General features: G+C 39.8%; 1 protein-coding gene across 1 annotated transcript in view; it reads left to right on the forward strand.

Moving 5' to 3' along the window:
• Window positions 1-19,975, forward strand: part of Neb (nebulin) — a gene marked incomplete at its 5' end in the record, with an annotated part of 124,214 nt that overhangs the window by 64,204 nt on the left and 40,035 nt on the right. The window contains 17 exon segments of the mRNA XM_008825145.2: window positions 2,585-2,689; window positions 3,951-4,058; window positions 4,592-4,696; window positions 4,799-4,903; window positions 5,997-6,095; window positions 6,476-6,586; window positions 7,196-7,300; window positions 7,933-8,037; window positions 8,497-8,601; window positions 10,823-10,927; window positions 11,064-11,168; window positions 12,058-12,162; window positions 13,142-13,246; window positions 14,559-14,663; window positions 16,620-16,724; window positions 17,012-17,119; window positions 19,398-19,502. Of these exon segments, the coding sequence (XP_008823367.1) occupies window positions 2,585-2,689; window positions 3,951-4,058; window positions 4,592-4,696; window positions 4,799-4,903; window positions 5,997-6,095; window positions 6,476-6,586; window positions 7,196-7,300; window positions 7,933-8,037; window positions 8,497-8,601; window positions 10,823-10,927; window positions 11,064-11,168; window positions 12,058-12,162; window positions 13,142-13,246; window positions 14,559-14,663; window positions 16,620-16,724; window positions 17,012-17,119; window positions 19,398-19,502 (1,791 nt within the window).

Here is a 19,975-nt window from a genome sequence, read left to right on the forward strand (position 1 = left end):
CTATAATAGACATTTTGGCTGGGTATAGTAATCTGGGTTGGCATCTGTGGTCATTTAAACCTGGGAATACTTTGGTCCCGGCACTTCTGGCTTTCATAGTTTGCACTGAAAAGTCATCTGTAATCCTCATGAGTTTTCCTTTATATGTGAATTGTTGTTTCTCTTTTGCAGTTTTCAGTATTGTCTCTTTGTTTTGCATGTTTAGTGTTTTTGCTATGATGTGCCATGGAGAGTTTATTTTCTGGTCCTGTTTGTTTGGTGTTCTATATGCTTCTTGTATTTGTATGGGCATGTCTTTCTTTAATTTGGGGAAATTTTCTTCCACGATTCTGTTGAAGATCTGGTCCATGCCATTATCTTGGGATTCTTCTCCTTCCTGTATGCCTATGATTTGTAAGTTTGGCCTTTTTATGATGTCACACAATTCCTGCATATTCCATTCTTGTGATTTCTTAAATTTTTCGTTTTGCTTGAGCGGTCTAGTTCATCCACTTTATCTTCCAGTCTTGATAATTTGTTTTCCATTTCATTCATCCTATTGGTGAGGCTTTCTCGTTTCTATTTGGCTTACTGAGTATTTCACTTCCTTCTTCATTTCAGCCAGAGTATTCTTCAATATTTCTAACTCTTTTCTGAATTCATTCAGGTTTATCCCTATCTTCCTTCAGTTCTTTGATTTCTTTGTGTGTTCTTTAAATTCACGGAATTCTTTTATCATGTTTATAATTGTTCTTTTGAGTTCTATGTCCTGCATTATCTCTAGGGGGTTCTCATTGTACTCCTCTAGAGGACTATTGGTATTTGTGGGGATATGTTATTTTGGTTTTTCATGTTATTATTTTTTCTCTGTGATTTTTGACATGTGAATTTCTTTTGTAGTTTCTGATTCTTGTGTGAGACTCAAGCCTTCAAGTTTAGGTCTGCTTCTTTTTGTAAACTTTATGTGTCTTTGTGGTTTACTTTTGGGGCATGAAAAGCTGGTTCCTCTAAGCTTCCAGTTCTCTCTTTTGATTTTATATTGGAGTGGCCAGATTGCTTTTGTCTTCAGGAGTTTCCACAGAGGCCCAAGTCAGATGAGGATCAGATGCTCTCAGGCTTTCTTCTATGGTCTGGATCCCTCCAGAAAAGATTTTGGCCTCAGGAATTTGGGGGTTGGACTTGCCTGGGAGCCAGGCAGCTGGTGGCTCTGCCACCCAGAGATGCAAAGGAAAATGGGGGCGGGAAGCAGCCCCAAGGGCTCCTGGGGACTGCATTGAGGAGCTGGGTTGGTCTGGATGCAAAGGATCAGGAAGAGGAAAAGTCAGCCCTGGCATCCAGGAAAGAGGCTGGTGGGTTGTGCTGGCCCAGGGAAGTAGAGGGAGGTGAGGGAGGGGTCAGGGCCAGAGTACTCCTGGGGACCCTGAGAAGGAACTGGGTTGGTCTGGATGCAAACAATCAAGAAGCAGTGGTGGTTCCCCAGGTGTCTTGGTGCCAAGACAAGGAATGGGACAGGACCCAGGTTAGGAGGAGAGATGGGCTGGGGAGATAGGAGGGTGACTGAGGCTGGGGAAGTCAAGGCCTAGAGGGCGCCATTGACCTACCCCTGAGAGAGGCCTGCGGGTCCTCGATTTTTTTTTTTTAAGCACTATTCTTAAGCCTATAGATCCCCTGAAAGCCAGAGTATTTAAGACTGCAGTCTTTTCTCTCCACCCCTTCTGTATGAATAACTGAATCTTGAACTCATTACCTGAGGCTAATACTCTATTTTTATGGGGATGCAGGAGGTAGGGAGGGAAATTATTGGCTGTGCCTGATGCTTATGCTATCTCAAAGACCAGTGAGAGTTTGACTGTCCCCTGAGGGTGGGGTAATCACAGAGGTGGCACTTGGTGCCTGTCTTCTCTGTGTGCCCCAGTCTTGCTAGATACCATGAAGTCAACTAGGTACATGTTTGGAAGCAGAGAGGAATTCCTTCTATAAGCCCTTGCATTCCATCAGGTTTGTCTATTGGAGTTCCTTTTCCTGTTGCTGTGATAAAATACCATGACAAAAGCAACTTAAGGGAGACAGGCTTATTCTGGCTCATAGTTCAGGGGCATAGTTCACCATGGCAGGGAAGTCATGGTGGCAGGATCTTGGGGTAGCCGGTCACATTGTGTCCACAGTCAGGAAACAGAGGAAGAAGAATGCTTGTGCTTGGCCAGCTTCCTCCATGTCCAGGACACAAGCCCAGGGAATGGTGCTTCTCTCCTTTAGGGTGGGTCTTCCCACTCCAGTTAACTCAGTCAAGATACTCCTTCCCTGATACGCCCAGAGGCTAACCTAACCTAAGTAATCTCTCACTGGTGTGCCTATTGTCTCCTGGGTGACTGTAGTTCCAGTCAAGTTGACAGTCAACACTAACCATAATATTCCCAGTAGGACAGATTAAGAGTAATCTCACTGTATTCATGACCCTAAGAGCTGAAGTTCTTGAAATCAGTTCAGAAAGAATAAATAGATTAACTATCTGACCCCCCCCCCAAAAAAAAAAATCTAACACGCTGCATGTGATTTGTTTGATTTGATGCTGTACACCCTTTTACTTGCTATTTCATTCTGGTAGAATCTGTACAAGAAAGGCCTGCGTTTCCTGCCCACTGGGTACAGACTTCCTGTTGATACCCCTCACTTCAAGCACATCAAGGGCACCCGATACATGAGCAGCTATGTGAGTAGAACCACCTTATGCTGGCAGGGTCTGAAATTTTGAGTGGGAGGGAACTAAATTAGTTAACAGTCTATTCTTACGCTCATATCACATCCCAAAGGTGCAACATAATGATGGAGGGGGCAAGGGCAAAGAGCATATATTCTGGGGATGCAATGCCTTGGCTGCCTCTGCAGTTTGGCAGTGCCCATCTAGCGCAGCAAGTTAGGACAGGACTTCATGGATGTCTTGGCTCAGGGTTCAATGCTGTTTCTGCTGGCCTTAGACCAGAGCATCCTGATCTCCCCTCAAGCTGGAAATATGAGTTCATTTACACAGTGCACTGCAGATGCACGCAGAAGAGAAAACATCACTGTCCCTTTGAAAAGAAGACTTCTAGGGCTGGAGAAATGGCTCAGCAATTAAGAGTACTGGCTATTCTTGGCGAGTACCCAAGTTTGAGTCCTAGCACCCACATGACAGCTAACTGTCTGTAACTCCAGTTCCAGGGCTTCCGATGCCCTCTTCTGACCTCTGCTGGCATTGTACAACACGGGACGGGTGTAACCACCTACATGCAGGCATAACACTCATACACATAAAATAAAAATAATAAATAAAATAATTTTTTAATAAAAAAGAAGACTTCCTACCAAGGTTCCTACTGCTTATAGCTTGTCCAGGGGTTGCCTCTGGTACTATGCTTCCTTGCTTTATATAAGTGCTTGGGTAGGACTATATACATGTACTCCCTGAGCAAGTCCTAGAGAAGTTTTGGTCATCCTAGTGACTCTGGCCTATAGACTAAATAGATAAGTTTTTCTTGAGTTTTTGCCTAGCTGCCTACAGATTTCCCCCTCCCCCAACAAGATGTAATTTTATTCCTTTCTAGATTTGGCTTTATCATTCAACAAATAATTTTCAAGGCCTAAAACAATATTAAAGTTATGCCACTTGGGGCAGAAAGATGGCTCAGTGGGTAAAAGCATTTTCTATGAAAACCTGAGTTTGATTCCCAGAACCCAAGGTAGAAGAAGGGAACCAACTCCCAAAGCTGCTCTTTGACCTTCGCATGTATGTCATGGCACATGTGTGCCTACATTCATATGCACACATCATGCACAGACATAGAATAATAATAAATAAAATTAAATTTATGGCAATGGCTGTTTCTTATGCTCATATTTAGAGAATAATTTTCAAATCAAGGTGACATCTTGAGAAATGCTGTACTTTTCTTTGTGGAACCATCACTGATCTCAGTCTGACTTTGCTTTTTCAGTTCAAGTACAAAGAAGTCTATGAACACATCAAGGCCAACGGGTATACACTTGGACCCAAGGACGTCCCATTTGTCCATGTCCGGAGAGCCAACAAAGTTACTAGTGAGGTAAAATGAGCACTCATTCTCTGGGGAAAATACTGAATTTCAAAACCATGGCTGTATATGAAATGCATTAAGAAGAAGTTCTCATATTTCATCTGTAAGCTTACAGATCAGCAAAGAGTATGAGGGCCCTATTGTCACTATTTTGATACTGATGTCCCTTGGCAGTGTTTTTCTCTATTGGTTAATAGCATCATAGAGATTTGATTCCATAAACTATCACACAAAATTTTTCTAGGGAAATAATTCCTCCTTTTGACATTTGTGTTAAAAAAATCTTAATTAGGCTATGTTTTTATCTGACTTCCAACCATGATTTTCATTATCTTATTTAATACTTCTGTGCAATCATCTCGTGAATACTCTATACTCAGAATTCTTCACCTAAATCAACCTTATTTCATGTTCTAATCTTTATCACTTCTGTAGTCCCAATATTTCCTCTCCTGGTTCTTTATGTAAAGTATTTTGACTGTTAGTCAGTGGTAGCCCTCATGATCCTGCCCTAAATACTTGGGATGGTTTCTTCACTGCAGAGATTGTATCGAGAACTGTACCATAAACTGAAAGACAAGATCCATACAACTCCCGACACACCTGAAATTCGCCAAGTCAAGAAGACACAAGAAGCTGTCAGTGAAGTGAGTGCTAGGAGAACGGACAGGCCACAGAACGCAGGCAGATGTCAGCCTTTGCACTCTAATGTGTGTGTTTCTGTTTTTGTTTGTTTGTCTTTTCTTTAGTTGATCTACAAATCAGACTTCTTCAAGATGCAGGGCCACATGATCTCCCTGCCATACACACCCCAGGTGTTGCATTGTCGCTACGTGGGAGACATCACCAGTGATGTAAGCATCTTGTAGATACTTTCTAAAGGCGTTCTATCAAGAAGAAGGCTTATTGGCTGGAGAGATGATACAACAGTAAAGAGTACTGGCTGTCCTTACAGAGGACCTGGATTCAGTTCCCAGCCTTCACATGGCTAACAATTATCTGTAACTCCAGTTCCAGGAGATCCAACACCCTCTTGGCCTCCACAGGCTACACATAAAATAAATTTAAAAAAAATTTTTTAAGGAGAAACAGGCTTACTTTCAGCATTTAAGACTCCTAGTGGACTTTGAACAGTCTTTTCCACTGAATATTTCTTAACTAGATGTACAACTTGGAGGTAGAAATTATGTGGGAAGGCCCACAATTCTCCAGCAATAGGAACAGTAATGAGAGGACCAGTGGAGGAACTGGGCTGGCCACCATTCTGCCTGAACACAAAAGCCTTGCTAACTCCTAACATTCTGGTACCCCATGTCCCAGGTGATATTCCTGCTCTCTCTTAGCAGCTTCCTGCTGCCACTAATAAATATCTCCTTGGATGTTTCCTTTTCCTGAAAGATCAATTCGTTCAATCTGTGCTTTTTTCCTATTGACACCATAATACAATATTGATGTTCTCTCCTCGACTCAGGTTAGATTTGAGTGCAGGCAAACTAAGTGTATAAGATGTACATTTAGAACCAAACTGAAAACACTACAGTACCCCCCTTATCTGCCGGGGATACCTTCCAAGACCCCCAGTGGATGCCTTGAACCATGGATGGTACCAAACCTTGTACATATTCTGTTTTATTTATACACACTCTGGATAAAGTTTAATTTGTAAATTAAGCACCATAAGAGAGTAAATATAACAACTAACAATACAATACCTAATTATAGCAGTACATTATGAAAAAGGTTATTTACAACTTCTGAATTATTTCTGGAATTTCCCATTCAGTATTTTCTCATTACAGTTAAAGTGGATAACTGAAACCACAGAAAACAAAATTGTGACTGAATGGGAACTACTACACATCAATAGAGATGTGCAGCTACCCTGTGATTTCTATCATGGATTTACATTTGCTCAAGACCAGCTGTCTTTCTGTGTTTGGCCCATAGATTAAGTACAAAGAGGACTTGCAGATCTTGAAGGGACTTGGGTGCTTCTTATATGACACTCCTGACATGGTCCGCTCCCGGCATCTGAGGAAGCTCTGGGTAAGGACAGTACACAATTTGCCCACACCTTTATCATGCTCCTCACCACTGGCTTCTGCTGTGGGAAGGAGGGAGCAGAAAGAATCTTAGCCTACAAATACTTTAAAGGAGAAACTTGCCATCAATCCACTTGAGTAGGTTGTACTTTACCCAACATGATCTACACCTTCTATAAAAAGTGATGAACTTAGTTAAATGATGGGGGGATTTTGTTCTTGCCTAAGAAGACCAAGAGGGGAAAAAATATAGGGAAGATATAATTGAGACTCTTAGTTACATTCTGGGCTTGCTCAGTTTGTACATCAGCCGTTTGAAAGGCAACACAACATGCAGTCCCGGAAATGACTAATTAAGTTGTGTTTCTGGTTTTCCTTTTTAAGTCTAATTACCTGTACACTGATAATGCAAGGAAGATGCGAGACAAATACAAAGTGGTACTTGACACCCCAGAATACAGAAAGGTTCAAGAACTGAAGACCCATCTGAGTGAGGTAAGAATGCTTCACCTATCACTGTACAGTGGCCAGATGGACCCGATGGACTGAGTTTCTCACAAGGTTCTTAATTTCTCTCTTATGATCAATTTTCAGTGGTGGAAAATAAATGATTTCCCTTCTGCTTTTCACTGCATAGTGGCCAATGTCTATGCAAATCAATTGATCTTACAGTTTATTTATTTTGTCCCTTTTTTGCAAAGATGAGGATATTAATTCTTGCCTTTCCTATGACAAGGCAAATGACAGGTTTTAAATGATTTTGTAGCTCAGAAAGTCTTTCTGTCTTACACAATTGTTGTCTGCAAACTGAACCTATTTCAATATTTTCTTTCTTGAGAATGGGACCAAGAATACAGTACGTAACTTGAATTATTGGACAGGCTCAATAATGTCTGCTAACGTGAAGCAAGGGAAGGGAGGGAAGGAAGTTTCAGAAGGTAAATAAGGACAAACTGTCAGTAAAGTAGGAAGAAACTGAGACTGTTGGGTGGTCTCACACCCTTCTGCTGGCCTGCCTTCTTTATGAGTAAGCAACATAGGCTTTTGCAAAGCACTTCCATGCCAGCAAAGAGAAGTGATGACGATGACATGTTTTGTGTCTAGCTGGTGTACAGAGCTTCAGGCAAGAAGCAGAAGTCCATCTTCACTTCAGTTCCTGACACTCCTGACCTTCTGAGAGCCAAGCGGGGTCAGAAGCTTCAGAGTCAGGTAATGTCAGTTGTTAATGAAAATTCATTATCCTGTCAATGGGTGGTAATGTCTAACTGACCCGCCTAGGCCAGTATCAGACACAACCAGTTGTCCTTGTTACAGCCTCTGTCTGCTAACATTGCACTTCAAGAAACAGTTTTCTTTGGGACCATCATAATTATAGTTATGTTATGTTTTTATAGGCAAAGGATGCCATGTCTTCTTTTCTAAGAGCTTTCTAATTTTGTCATTGGATGAGTGGTCTGTGTTCTAGTGAAAAGTATTACTTGGTCATTCCAAGGAACTGTCTACTATCCACAGACAAATGAAACTACATTTCACACATGCAGGCAAAATTAAGGGGAAAGTATGTTGCGGAATCTATCAGAACCTTCACACCCTTCTGTTGGCTTTTTTTTTTCATGTGACTACGTTGAACCACTGTTAACAGTAGGATCATTAAATAACTGGTTCATAGATGTGTTTTCAAATGTCAGGCACAAAGAAACAAATTAACAAACACATATACAGAAAATCAAGCAACCAAATAAACACCCCCCCCAAATTTAAGGGCTCGAAATGAGGAAGACTGGCTGTAAAGATGAATGCTTCATCTTTATCACATCTCACCCTGTTCTCTTATTATCCAGTACCTGTATGTTGAACTTGCCACTAAAGAGAGACCCCATCACCATGCCGGAAACCAGACCACAGCCTTGCAACACGCTAAAGATGTGAAGGACATGGTCAGTGAGGTAAGACAGAGCTTCTATGCTGAGGCACCAGGTTAGAGAAAAGAAAATATTTTAAAACATGCACCTGCTATTTCTGATGAGAGTTTATTACTACAATTGTACTTGACATTGCTGAAACACAGAAAGCAAAGCTATTCTCTAAGAGTGTGATGCACTGTGTCTCTCCACTAGACCTGTGAGTTGGGTGTGAATTGGGAAGGGTAAAAACACTTGAACCTGGGACAATGAGATGGCTCAATGGGTAAAGCATGTGCCATGAAAACCTGATGACCTGAGTTCACACCTCAGAATGTGCATAAAAGTGGAAGGAGAGAACCAACTCCACAAAGTTGTCCTCTGACCTCCACATGAATATCATGGCACACAAACACAGATATCCCATCACAAGAATAACAATAAATTAAAAAGTTCTAAACCACTTGAACTTAAGTTTGTCTCGCTTCTATTTTTATATCTTAGAAAAAGTACAAGATTCAATATGAGAAGATGAAGGACAAGTACACTCCAGTCCCAGATACGCCGATCCTCATCAGAGCCAAAAGGGCTTACTGGAATGCCAGTGATGTATGCATCCCCTCCTTCCTTCTCCTTCTGTGACAGGGAGAGCTGAGGTTGAACTATCTAAGAAACATAAACTGTTCCGTCACAGCCATAGTTAAAGGCACCCCAAACATGGATCAAAAAGAAACACAAACATTTAAACAGTCAAGCAAATTAGCTAAGAATTGTGTTGAGGCGCTGAAATTGATTCTTAGTTATCTCCTGGGCAACAATATGACCCTTTCTTGCAACCCTTTGGTAGCATTTCCTAGAGATACTGGATGACTAATGTACTTAGACATAAAATCATGGTCTTGAATTCAGTCAAATGTAGATTCAAATCAGACTATCCGGTGCTTGCTCTGAAATTCTATATAACAAAGTTTTTGAGAAAAGGCAACTTGTATGGTGTTTTCTCAGTTACTCCCCACCCCAACAAAGAACTGCTCAAGGTTGAAAACAGACTGCTTAAAGGAGCATCTACCTGTAAGTTTTTATACGTGAAATGAGGATGAGACAGTTAGTAATTAAAAAAGACTGTACAACAAAATGTATATAATGTGCCTAACACACTTCTGGGCTTTTAGTTAACACTTGGAAAATGCCCCCCTTCTCATAACTGCCTAAATACAGATCATGTGAGTAACACATGAACATGTTAGAATTAAAGGACACACTTTCGTTGTCCACATTATCTAATAAAGGACAAACCTGCCTTTTAATGGTAATGTTTCTCTATTCTTGAAGTTTTGGAATTATTAATTCACCTAGGATGGGTGGCCAACTTGTATTAATTTTGTGCCTTAGAACTCAACTGTAGACTTTCTGTATCCATTGCTACAAACCCTAATAGATTAGACATCTTGGGACTTAATCCCAGACAAATGTTCCAGTGAGCCCCACATATCTACAATATAGCTCTAGATTTCATGACTGTATAAGGTAATAGCAGGAACCTATATCAGTTTTCATTTGGAACTGAGGGGAGCCTATCAGTTGGAAAGAAACAATGCTAGTTAGTCCTTAAAACAAAAGCTGAAAAAACCATAGATTCTCCTCAGGACAGCTTTAGTCTTCTGTTGTCATTCATTATCTTTGTCACTCAAGGTTACTGCTGACTTTTTCCTGTTTTGTTTTGTTAAGACAGAGTCTCACTCTGTACCTGAGGCAGGCCTGACATTCACTGTATAGCCCAGGCTGGCCTCAAACTCATGACCATCTTCCTGCCTTAGCCTCCAAGTACTGGGATTACAGGTGTGAACCATTCCAACCAACACTGTTAAATATTAATTTGTACCAAACTTAATTTTCTTTGCACAGGATGGGCACACTATAATTGATCTGATTGTGCTTCCCCACATATATACATCTATACCACCAGGGTTTCTTAGGTGCCCATTCTAATAGACTTAATCTTTAAAATAGTCCTCAGTATCAATTCTTATAACCTTAATCTTTAAAATCTGGTATTAAATTCAATGTATCAATCATGGCTATGCCTTCCATGTAAAGAACAAAGTTTTTGAGAAAAGGCATCTTTTACTATGTGTTTGCTCAGTCACACCCCACACCCCTCAGGAAAAAGAACTGTTCAAGGTTGAAAACAGACTGCTTAAAGGAGCATCTACCTTGAGTAGATGACATGAATTTTCTACAGTATTCTTAGGTTGAAGTCAGAACTGTTTTCTCCTGCAATGTCACAAAGATAAAGATCACAATAAACTGAAAGTTCCAGGTTATTCAGTGGAGAAGCCGGTTTGACAACAGGAAGAAGGAGCTGACCCTCTCTTCCCAGCCACACATTCGTATATCTTGAACTCGACAAGATTATGTTTTATGTTGTTTCTTTTCTCCAAAATGAGCTTTAGAATTCTTCATTTAACATTTGCATAACTTTATTTTAGTAGTCTTAGATTTACAAAAAATAGTAAAGACATACCGAGAATTTGTATCTGTTCCACACCATTCCCCATCACTGACAAACTCACATACCATCTAACATTTGCTGCAACCAATGAACTAAGATCAATCGTTATTATTGTATCAACCCCAAATTTTTTTGGATTTCATTAAGTTTTCCTTAATGTCTTTTTCTCTTCCAAAATCTCAAGTGGCTTTTTAATTTTTTTTTCTCCTAAATTCATGGGGAAACTGTAAGAGAGAAGACTCAAAAGAGATTAAGCTTAAAAGAGCTGAATTACTTAACTTGATTATTTTCATAATCAATGGGTTTTTTTCTTAACAGCTACGCTACAAAGAAACATTTCAAAAGACCAAAGGGAGATACCACACTGTGAAGGATGCCCTGGACATTGTATATCATCGCACAGTCACAGACAACATCAGTAAAGTACGTCCCCAGATATGCCTACTTTCCTTGGGTTCCTTTATAAAAGCACTCCCTTTTCTAAAACTCCAGGGAGACATAGACATTTTTATATTAACTTTGGATCAATGTTATAGCTGCCTTTTTGCCTTTACAACAGGTGAAATACAAGGAGAACTACATGAGCCAGCTGGGAATCTGGAGGTCCATTCCTGACCGCCCCGAGCATTTCCACCACCGGGCAGTCACAGACGCTGTCAGCGATGTGAGTGTTGATATCTGCTTTCACATTAAATCCACATTCTCCTGTAGGCATAAAAACTGGTGAAACAATTGCCTAGATTTTAATTACATTTATTTGTTTTATTTTGTATGCTCCCCCCATATATGACCTCCTCCCCAGGTCATGTACCAAGGAACATGTGTCATGGAGCATATGCTGAGGTCAAAGGATAACTTGGTAGAATTAGTTCTCTCCTTCTACATGTGGATTCTGGATATTAAACTCAGGTTGTCAAACTTGGCAGCAAGCACCTTTATCTGCTGGGCCATCTCTCCTTGGGTTCCTTCCCAAGATTGCTAGCTCTACTTCTCTAAATTTTAGATCCTGTGCATGGTTATTGAAATCATCAAATTCAATTGCTAAGTGAGAAAGAAAATTATGTTCAAGTTTGTAAACCTAAGTTTTCTTCTATGACTGGAAGCATTATGCTTCATCTAGAAAATCGCCTTTGAAGAGGGGCAGTTCTGACACAAAGCACTGCTCATTTAGAAAGAGGTTTCACTTGTCTGCATGGAAATATAGCTGCTAAGCTAAACAGAAAGGAAAAGTATACTATAGGAAAGTATACTATACCATACTATACTATACTCTACTCTACTGTATACTAGAGTATACTGTAGGAAAGTATACTATAAAGGTGGAATTGTTTTGATTAGTGATAAAAAATGAAAAGTATATATATCACAGAACAATAAATCATAAGTATAAATCAATAATACTAGGAATTTATTTTAAACAATAAAGACTATTTCAATGCTTTATGAATTCAAATACTTTGGGAATCAGAATTCCATTTGTTCATTGTATGGCTCCTAACCTATAACTATTTGATATGCAATTTCAAAACTCTTTGATACTTCTCTTCTCCCAGGTGAAATATAAAGAAGATCTGACCTGGCTTAAAGGCATTGGCTGCTATGCCTATGATACCCCTGACTTCACGCTGGCGGAACAGAACAAGACTCTCTATAGCAAGGTAGAGACTCAAGGAGAATGACTTCATCCCTTCAGTATAAAGATGAACTCACCGAAATCAGCTGGGGAAACAGCTTTTCAAAGCTTTGTCCCTGTCTCCACTTCTAGATACTGTACCAGGAACGCATTCGCTCTCCTTAGAGAGTTCTCAAGTGCTGACCTCATTAACTGTAGTTTATTTGAATTTGATGAAACAATCATCTCGGTATAACTCCTCATGACTCTTCCAAATCCCCTTTCTATTAATATGTTTATGGATGATTCACCCAATGAGAGCATGAATAAGGCAGCAAATACAATGTGTGATTATTTTAATCTACAAACATTGGGAACCTGAGGTGAATCAAGTTTTTTAGGGCCCCATTTTCCTATTTTCTAAATAAAGCTGTTAAATTTGCTTCATTTTAACTCTAAAATAGGAATCAGCCTACTCCTTCTGGTAAGTGCCTGACAGTGGATATTTTAGAGTAGATTTTGTGGTCCACATTTATTATAACCCCTGCCTTCTTGCAGTTCTTTAAAATTATTTTAAAAAATGATTCTTAGTTTGTTAAGATGTTTAAAAACAGGTTGCAGGCTAACTAGGTCATAACCCAACCTACTCTATAAGATTGTAATTATCTGTGTAGTTACTGGAACACTATACTCAAATTAATGGACTTAAAACTGCTTTCTAGTGCATGTAAAAATACCTTAAAATAAAATGATCATAACATATAGAAACAGAGAAGAAATTAAGTGGAATTTTGCCTAGCGTGGAACAGGCATTTGATATCTATTCGATGGAATGGTTTGTACTATTCATTTTGGGCTACTTTTCCAGATATTAGCTCTTCTACCTTTCACTGTCTCTGGAGATAAGAAAAAACTCAGTAAATACTTGTTACCTCTAAGACTTAATTATTACAATTATATAATAATGGAATATATCAGATTTAAGACTGGATGTGCTATCAAACAATAATGTTCTTTTTCTCCAGTATAAGTATAAAGAAGTATTTGAAAGAACAAAGTCAGATTTCAAGTATGTTGCTGACTGTCCAATCAACAGGCATTTCAAGTATGCAACTCAGTTGATGAATGAGGTATGTATGAACTAATCTCCTAAACCTATTCATTTCTCTTAAATGTGTACAGCTATTTGATTAAATCTAATATATAGAACAATAGGAAATTCATCTTAAATGCTCATTCCATAGAAAGATTTGGAAAGACTATATAATGTCACCATCTAATGGGCTCTGCCAAAACCTTGAATAGGAAGCAAAGAGATCTTTCTGAATGGAGCTCCACCTCTCCACAGCCATCTGCAGCTCTGTTTTAACTAACAGGGAGCACAGCCCTATGGCGTCAGAGCAAAGGGGCGAAGGATTTTGTGGACTATCAGCTAAAACCCCTAAAACATAATACTGTGGAGAGTTGGGAGACAGCATTCAAGGTTGGTTTAGTATTCTCACAATCTCCAAAATTAGAAGAGCCACCCTATGGGGACAGTCATGAGTCATCATTCAGCCATATCATTGTTACCTCACATAGTCTAATGTCTAGAGTAACTATTTACACCCCAAATTCCTCTTTATACCCTACTCTGTCTTTCCTATAAACATCTTTGCAATAATGCAATTTGAATGTAACTTAAGAAATAAGCAAACCATGAGCTTAGTTATATTTGGGTAGATTTATAATGTTTAGATGGTTTTATAACTAAAGTTATACTTTTCTGTTTTCAGGTTTTTCATGGATTTATATAAGTACATACATATTATAAAATTAGTAAAACAGAGCTAATAATGAAAACATAACCAGTAACATTTTAAATGTATGACTTTTGTTGATTTAATTATTTTTGTCTAATTCTTTTATTTCAATACATTTCCAGGCCAGACAACTCTGAAAAATTATCATCAGTAGCTTTCTAGCACAGTCTTGATATATTTTGTTTTTTCCCTATTTTATAAAGAATTCCCATGTCTTTTTAAAATAATCAAATAAATTAGTATTAGACATGACAACAACTCTCCTTGAGTATTTTAGCTTTAGTTCTGTGTTTGGAATCTTACAGCCTTATATGTTAAACTCGGAGCTTATTGGCACCATATTTTAAATACGATGTAAGATGCCATAAAACCTGACCTTGCTAATGATGTCCTATGAAAAGATGGAAAATGTTCAGGCGTAAAGTGTGCTAATTTCAGTTTCAGAACTCGGTCTCTCCCGACTTCTCTCTACACAATCTTTCTTCAGCTGTCTCTCCTCCTGTTTTAATTTCCTTGGGGACTTGGGGAATTCAGTTCTAGAAATGACAGGTTTCTGGTTCTCTGGAGGGTTTATATTAGGACGTTTCTGTGTAGCCTTGAAGTCGTACTCTTGCTATAATTTAACATAATGTTTGAGCAGAAAAAATACAGAGCTGATTATGAGCAGCGGAAAGATAAATACCAGCTGGTAGTCGATGAGCCTAGACATCTGCTGGCTAAGACCGCAGGCGACCAGATCAGCCAGGTACTGTGATGAGGCTGGCCGCGAGGCCCAGGCAGAACTGCACTCCGGTTTCTCATGAGGTGTCGTCCCGTCTGCTGCAAGGATGTCATAGGTTCTGCCTATGATATTGGGCTGTTCTGTCTCAAAGTATCTGTCTAGCCACCCAAAGAGCCCGTGAGCTATTTGAGTGTGCCAGTCCATGCTCTGTGTCCTCACTTGCGCTGTGGTGAAGATGAAAGGAAAAGCTGGGGCCTTCCCCCCATCTTGATTCTTCTGTAGAACCTGCTTGTAAATAGCAACTGTAAACTGCAAATTTAGTTGTAAAAACAAACTCTTTAAAGTTATGGGAGAAAAAGACAGAACTCCCTATGAGATTGTTCTGGTGATGCCTTCTCCTAAAGCAATCTGGCTGATAGCATACATGACCTGCATCACTTCCATTCACAGGGACTATGGGTGGTCAAGCGTAAATACTGCATCCACTCGCTGTGCATTATTATCATGTGTGTGGGATCTTCACGCACACAGCTCTGTGAGTACACAAAGTGTGTTAAGCCTACATCTCTTCACTCAGAGGTGACTGGGATATAGAGCCATGGTCCTTTCTGTCTTTTTAAGTCTCTTTTGTGCTTCACTGCTCTTTGCATGGACAGAGAAAGTATAAATCTAGTGCCAAGATGCTTCTGAAACAAGGATGTAATGAAATTCTGCGTCCAGATATGTTGATGGCTCTCTACAATACACACATGTGGAGCCAGGTAATGTCCGACATGGTGTGAAGAAGCAGGTTCAGAGCTTTGGTGCATTCCTTTTATGCTTCATTGGCCCCTCTGCTGTCCCTGCCCTTGCTGCTCTCTCGTGATAAAGCTGTGTAAATATTCATTCTGTATAAATGAAATCTGATCGTGACCCAGTGTGATACTTGGACAGCTATTATTTGTACATCTAATACTTTCAGAAATCCTCATAAGATTAGTTAAGGCTTGTTCAAACCCTTTTTCCAAATTGACAGAGCATTAATTTATACTTAAGGATATTTGGTACATTGGCAGCATTTAAAGCTTTGAATATTTAATGTTTTCATCTTATTATCATATTGCTCAACTATCACTGCAACTGTACTATTTGGGGGGCTAACATGCAGCTCTTGGACTTTGTACATATTCATATTGATAATATTGCCTTCCTACAAGATCCACTGAAGTGCACACGACCACCTTTCCATTACAGGCTGAAAGGAAATGTGGTAGCTGTTAATTACCGGAGAGAACAGTAATGACATGTCGCTCTCCCAGACCCCAAAAAGAAAGGCTTTAGCCAATCTTTTCTATTAGTTTATTTCATTGTCTTAGTTTGCTCGCACATCAACATATAAAAGGAAGAGGATGCATTCTCTTCCTAAACATGCTGTTTCCTAAGCTTTCTCCTTGGCCTTGATAGGGTCATCAAAATGTTGTGCATGAGATTTTGTTGTGTTCTCTGAATCTGTCCTGCTTAAAACAGCTTATGTGCATGAAAAAAAAGTGACTTGAAAATTACAAAAACAATTGCATTTTTTAAAATGATAATACTTTAAAAGTCATATATACTTATTTTTTTTACCAACATCTATTTATCTTTGGCATGGAAAAATACCTATGTAATGCAGATATAATGTAGAATGTTCAGATGAAATTACTTCTCAGAGTACAGAGAAGGTTCTAGCCCTGCTCTGAGATTTACTCTTCATGTACCTGTGGCTCAGTCTCCTAACATCTAAGAGCCTTATAGTTTGTTTTTATGTGTGTGAAACATAGTGGAAAATATTATCCGTTTTCTGTACTACACCACTGCTCTCAAATGCAAATGTACATGGAACATTTCCAGTGAGAACTTAAAGCTGAGGCTACTGTGACACTAGCTCCCATTTGTTTCATGAGATGCCTTTTTCTCTATCCCACGCCCTGAAAGTAAATTGTCTTCCCTTCCACAATTTAGATCAAGTACAGGAAAAAATATGAAAAATCAAAGGACAAATTCACCTCAGTTGTGGATACTCCAGAACACCTGCGCACTACAAAAGTCAACAAGCAAATCAGTGATGTAAGTAGAAGTGCCTGCCTGCATTGTCTGATGTCAGAGGTATTTGCAAATGTGGTTGCCATTCTAAATTGTGCTATGTCTGAGAGACAACTGCCAGTTAGTGGGAGGGAGGCACGGATGCAGCATGCCTACTGCACATGGGACTTTTCTTTTACAAGGAAGACTCGTGACACAAAAACACCTATTGAATTTATAGAACTATCTTCCTAATCATTTTGCATTTATATTTTTATGCTGTAAATTGGGAAACACAACATTATGCCTCTCTGCTTTTGAATCTCCTTCAGATACTTTATAAACTGGAATACAACAAGGCCAAACCCAGAGGCTACACCACAATCCACGATACACCCATGCTGCTTCATGTCCGAAAGGTGAAAGATGAAGTTAGTGATGTGAGTACCGGAGGACTTCTCAGCCCCCCTTATCTTGGGCCCTAAATGTTATGTGATAAGTCAGTAATCTATTTCTGTGGAATGACCACTTGAAAACTTCATGGCAATCATCTATTTTTATTTATTTATTTATTTATTTATTTATTTATTTATTTATTTTTGTTTCTTGAGACAGGGTCTCATTATGTAGCCCTGGCTGGCTTGAATCTTGCTATATAGATCAGGCTGGCCTCCAACTCACAGAGATTCTCATGCCTCAGCCTCCTGAGTGCTGGGACTAATGGCAGGTGTTTGGGCCCTCACTATCCTCCTTGAGGACACATCACAGTGACCAGAAGACCTCTCACTAGGCTCTACCTCTTGAAGGTTCCACTACCTCCCAACAGCATCCTAGGCTAGTGAGCAAGCCTTTAACACATGAGCCTTAGATTCAAAGTATGATAAGAGATAAAGAGAGCTCACACGCTCTGCATGAGCAAACAGCAAAGCCATATTGCAGGACAGCATGTGGAAGAAATGTCACTGAGGTCATTCTAGAAAATGTAGCATGACATAAATGCCAAAAATACCCTACAAGCTTTGTCTTCACTAAGGGGAACAAGCTTGTTGCTGTGTTCTAATACTCTGAATTTGAGACAAAACTGTATTGCTAATTTTTCAAACATTTGGCTTTAGGTTGGTGTGAGAGTGCATACCTATAATCTCATCAATTGTGAGGCTAGGTAGGAGACTGGCAAGTTTAAGGTCAGGCTGGGCTACATTGCAAGATCATATTTCAGGAAAACATAAATAGATATTTGGCTTGATTTTGTGGTTGAAACCATCATTATATTGGTTGAAAATATTCATATTTTTAAGTTTTTTAATGTTCAATATTTTGTAAGATAGGGTCATACTCCGTAGCTTAAGCTCACCCGGAACTCACTATGTAGCCATATCCCATGCTGCCCTTGCACTCACAGTGATCTTTCTGCCTCAGCCTCTCAAATGGCATGAGCCATCATGCCCACAGATTCAATGTTTAAACGAACTCCATGACTAAATGAGCTTCTGGGCATGAGACAGAGTAGTAGAGGCAACTGTGGCATGCCTCATCCCTATCCCAAAGCCTCGAATAAATGAATAAATAGATGGATAAATATGTCACACTGCTGACCTTGAGTCACTATGGAAGCAAAATACATTCAGTACATTGTTTGAGAAGGTGGAAATAAAGAAAGCATTTTAGAAATATGTGATATATCAAAATAAATTTTAGTGCTTATACAAATATAAACCTCAGATATTTGTAAGTATCTGTCAGGTAGATCCCTTATAGGGAACAGCCCATTCCTTAAGACAGCAGGAAGGTGAAACCTTCTGATTGTTAGCATATCCTAGGGTACTGATGGCAAATATTCATTTCCAGGTCTTCTCCCTGAAGATACAGATTAGTGAAGTAGTAAGCTAGGTCTATAGATGAGCAGGGAATACAAAGGTTCTTGTGATAAGTATAATAAGCCTTAGTGTGTTTCCTTGTCTTACAGATGTTCACTCTACCTTAATCACATTGTACCTAGGACTGTTCCCCAACAATTAGTGAGAGAACCCAGATCAGGCCCCAGAACCATGAAATTTGGGAAAAGCAGAAGTATATGAACCTAAAATCCCCAGCACAAGATGGGGAGGCTACTTATTAGGCCTGTAGTGGCCACGATCCTCACCCCCATCCAAACCCACGGTTACCAAAACATGCTAGGTACAGCTCTAGACTGACAGTAGTGATGACTGCATCCTTCAGTTCATTCATTCCTTGAATTTTTATGTGCCAGTCACTGGGAATAAGGTGATGGCTGACACAAAACCTTTGCCCTGAAGGGGTTTGGCTTAACAGAGGACTAGACAAAGGTAAACAAATAAGTATCTGTGACTTCATGACAAGAAGGACTGTGGGAACACAGAAGGAGACTGGGACTAAAAGTCTGTCCTGGAGGGCAGTTTTCAGGATGCCTGCACCAAAGCTTTCCTGATGCGGTAAGGTAAAGCACACATGGAGAGCTGTCAGCTGACCCTTCCGGCACAAGCTTACAGGTGTGCACCGGGGGCCACACTGTGGACCACACTCTCTGTGTTCTGGGAGAATATGTGTCTCTGCATCGCTGCGTCTTTACAACAGACTTTTTCAAATACTCTATTGTAGGGAACATTGTGTACCATTCTCACCGTTTTAATTTCTTGGTTTTTGAAAATGTTTAATAGACCCCTAGAAAAAATTAACTGTGTCTATTTCTTCCCACAGCTAAAGTATAAAGAAGTTTACCAAAGAAATAAATCTAACTGCACCATTAAGCCAGATGCCGTTCATATCAAAGCAGCCAGGGATGCCTACAAAGTCAACACCAATGTAAGTTCTAGAAATTTCCCCAGGCTAGGGTCTGGAGAGATGTCTCAATGGTTAAGAGCACTGGCTGCTCTTGCAGAGGACCCAGATTCAGTTCCTAGCACCCACATGGCAGCTAACAACCATCTGTAACTCTAGTTCCAGGACATCAGACATCCTTTTCTCGCCTCTGCAGGCATTTTATGACATGGGTGTACTTACATACCTGCAGGCAAAACACTCATACACATAAAATTAAAATAAAATATTAAAATATTTTTTTTTATACAAACTCGTCAGATAGACAGACTTCCTCTCCCACTAGAGGCTCCATACTCTGCCATCTCTGTCACTGTCCACTGTGTTGTCAGCACCCTCATCCATTCCCCCCTGTCTGCCCTTCTGGTAAATCTAGTCAGCCAGAGGTCCCTGTTCCAGGAGGGTCAGCTGTTCCTCATCTACGCCAATCCATTGTCAGTATTCCTTTGGATAGAATT

Source organism: Nannospalax galili, unplaced genomic scaffold (assembly GCF_000622305.1).
Source record: "Nannospalax galili isolate Female #2095 unplaced genomic scaffold, S.galili_v1.0 scaffold87, whole genome shotgun sequence".
In the NCBI taxonomy this organism is placed as follows: domain Eukaryota; kingdom Metazoa; phylum Chordata; class Mammalia; order Rodentia; family Spalacidae; genus Nannospalax; species Nannospalax galili.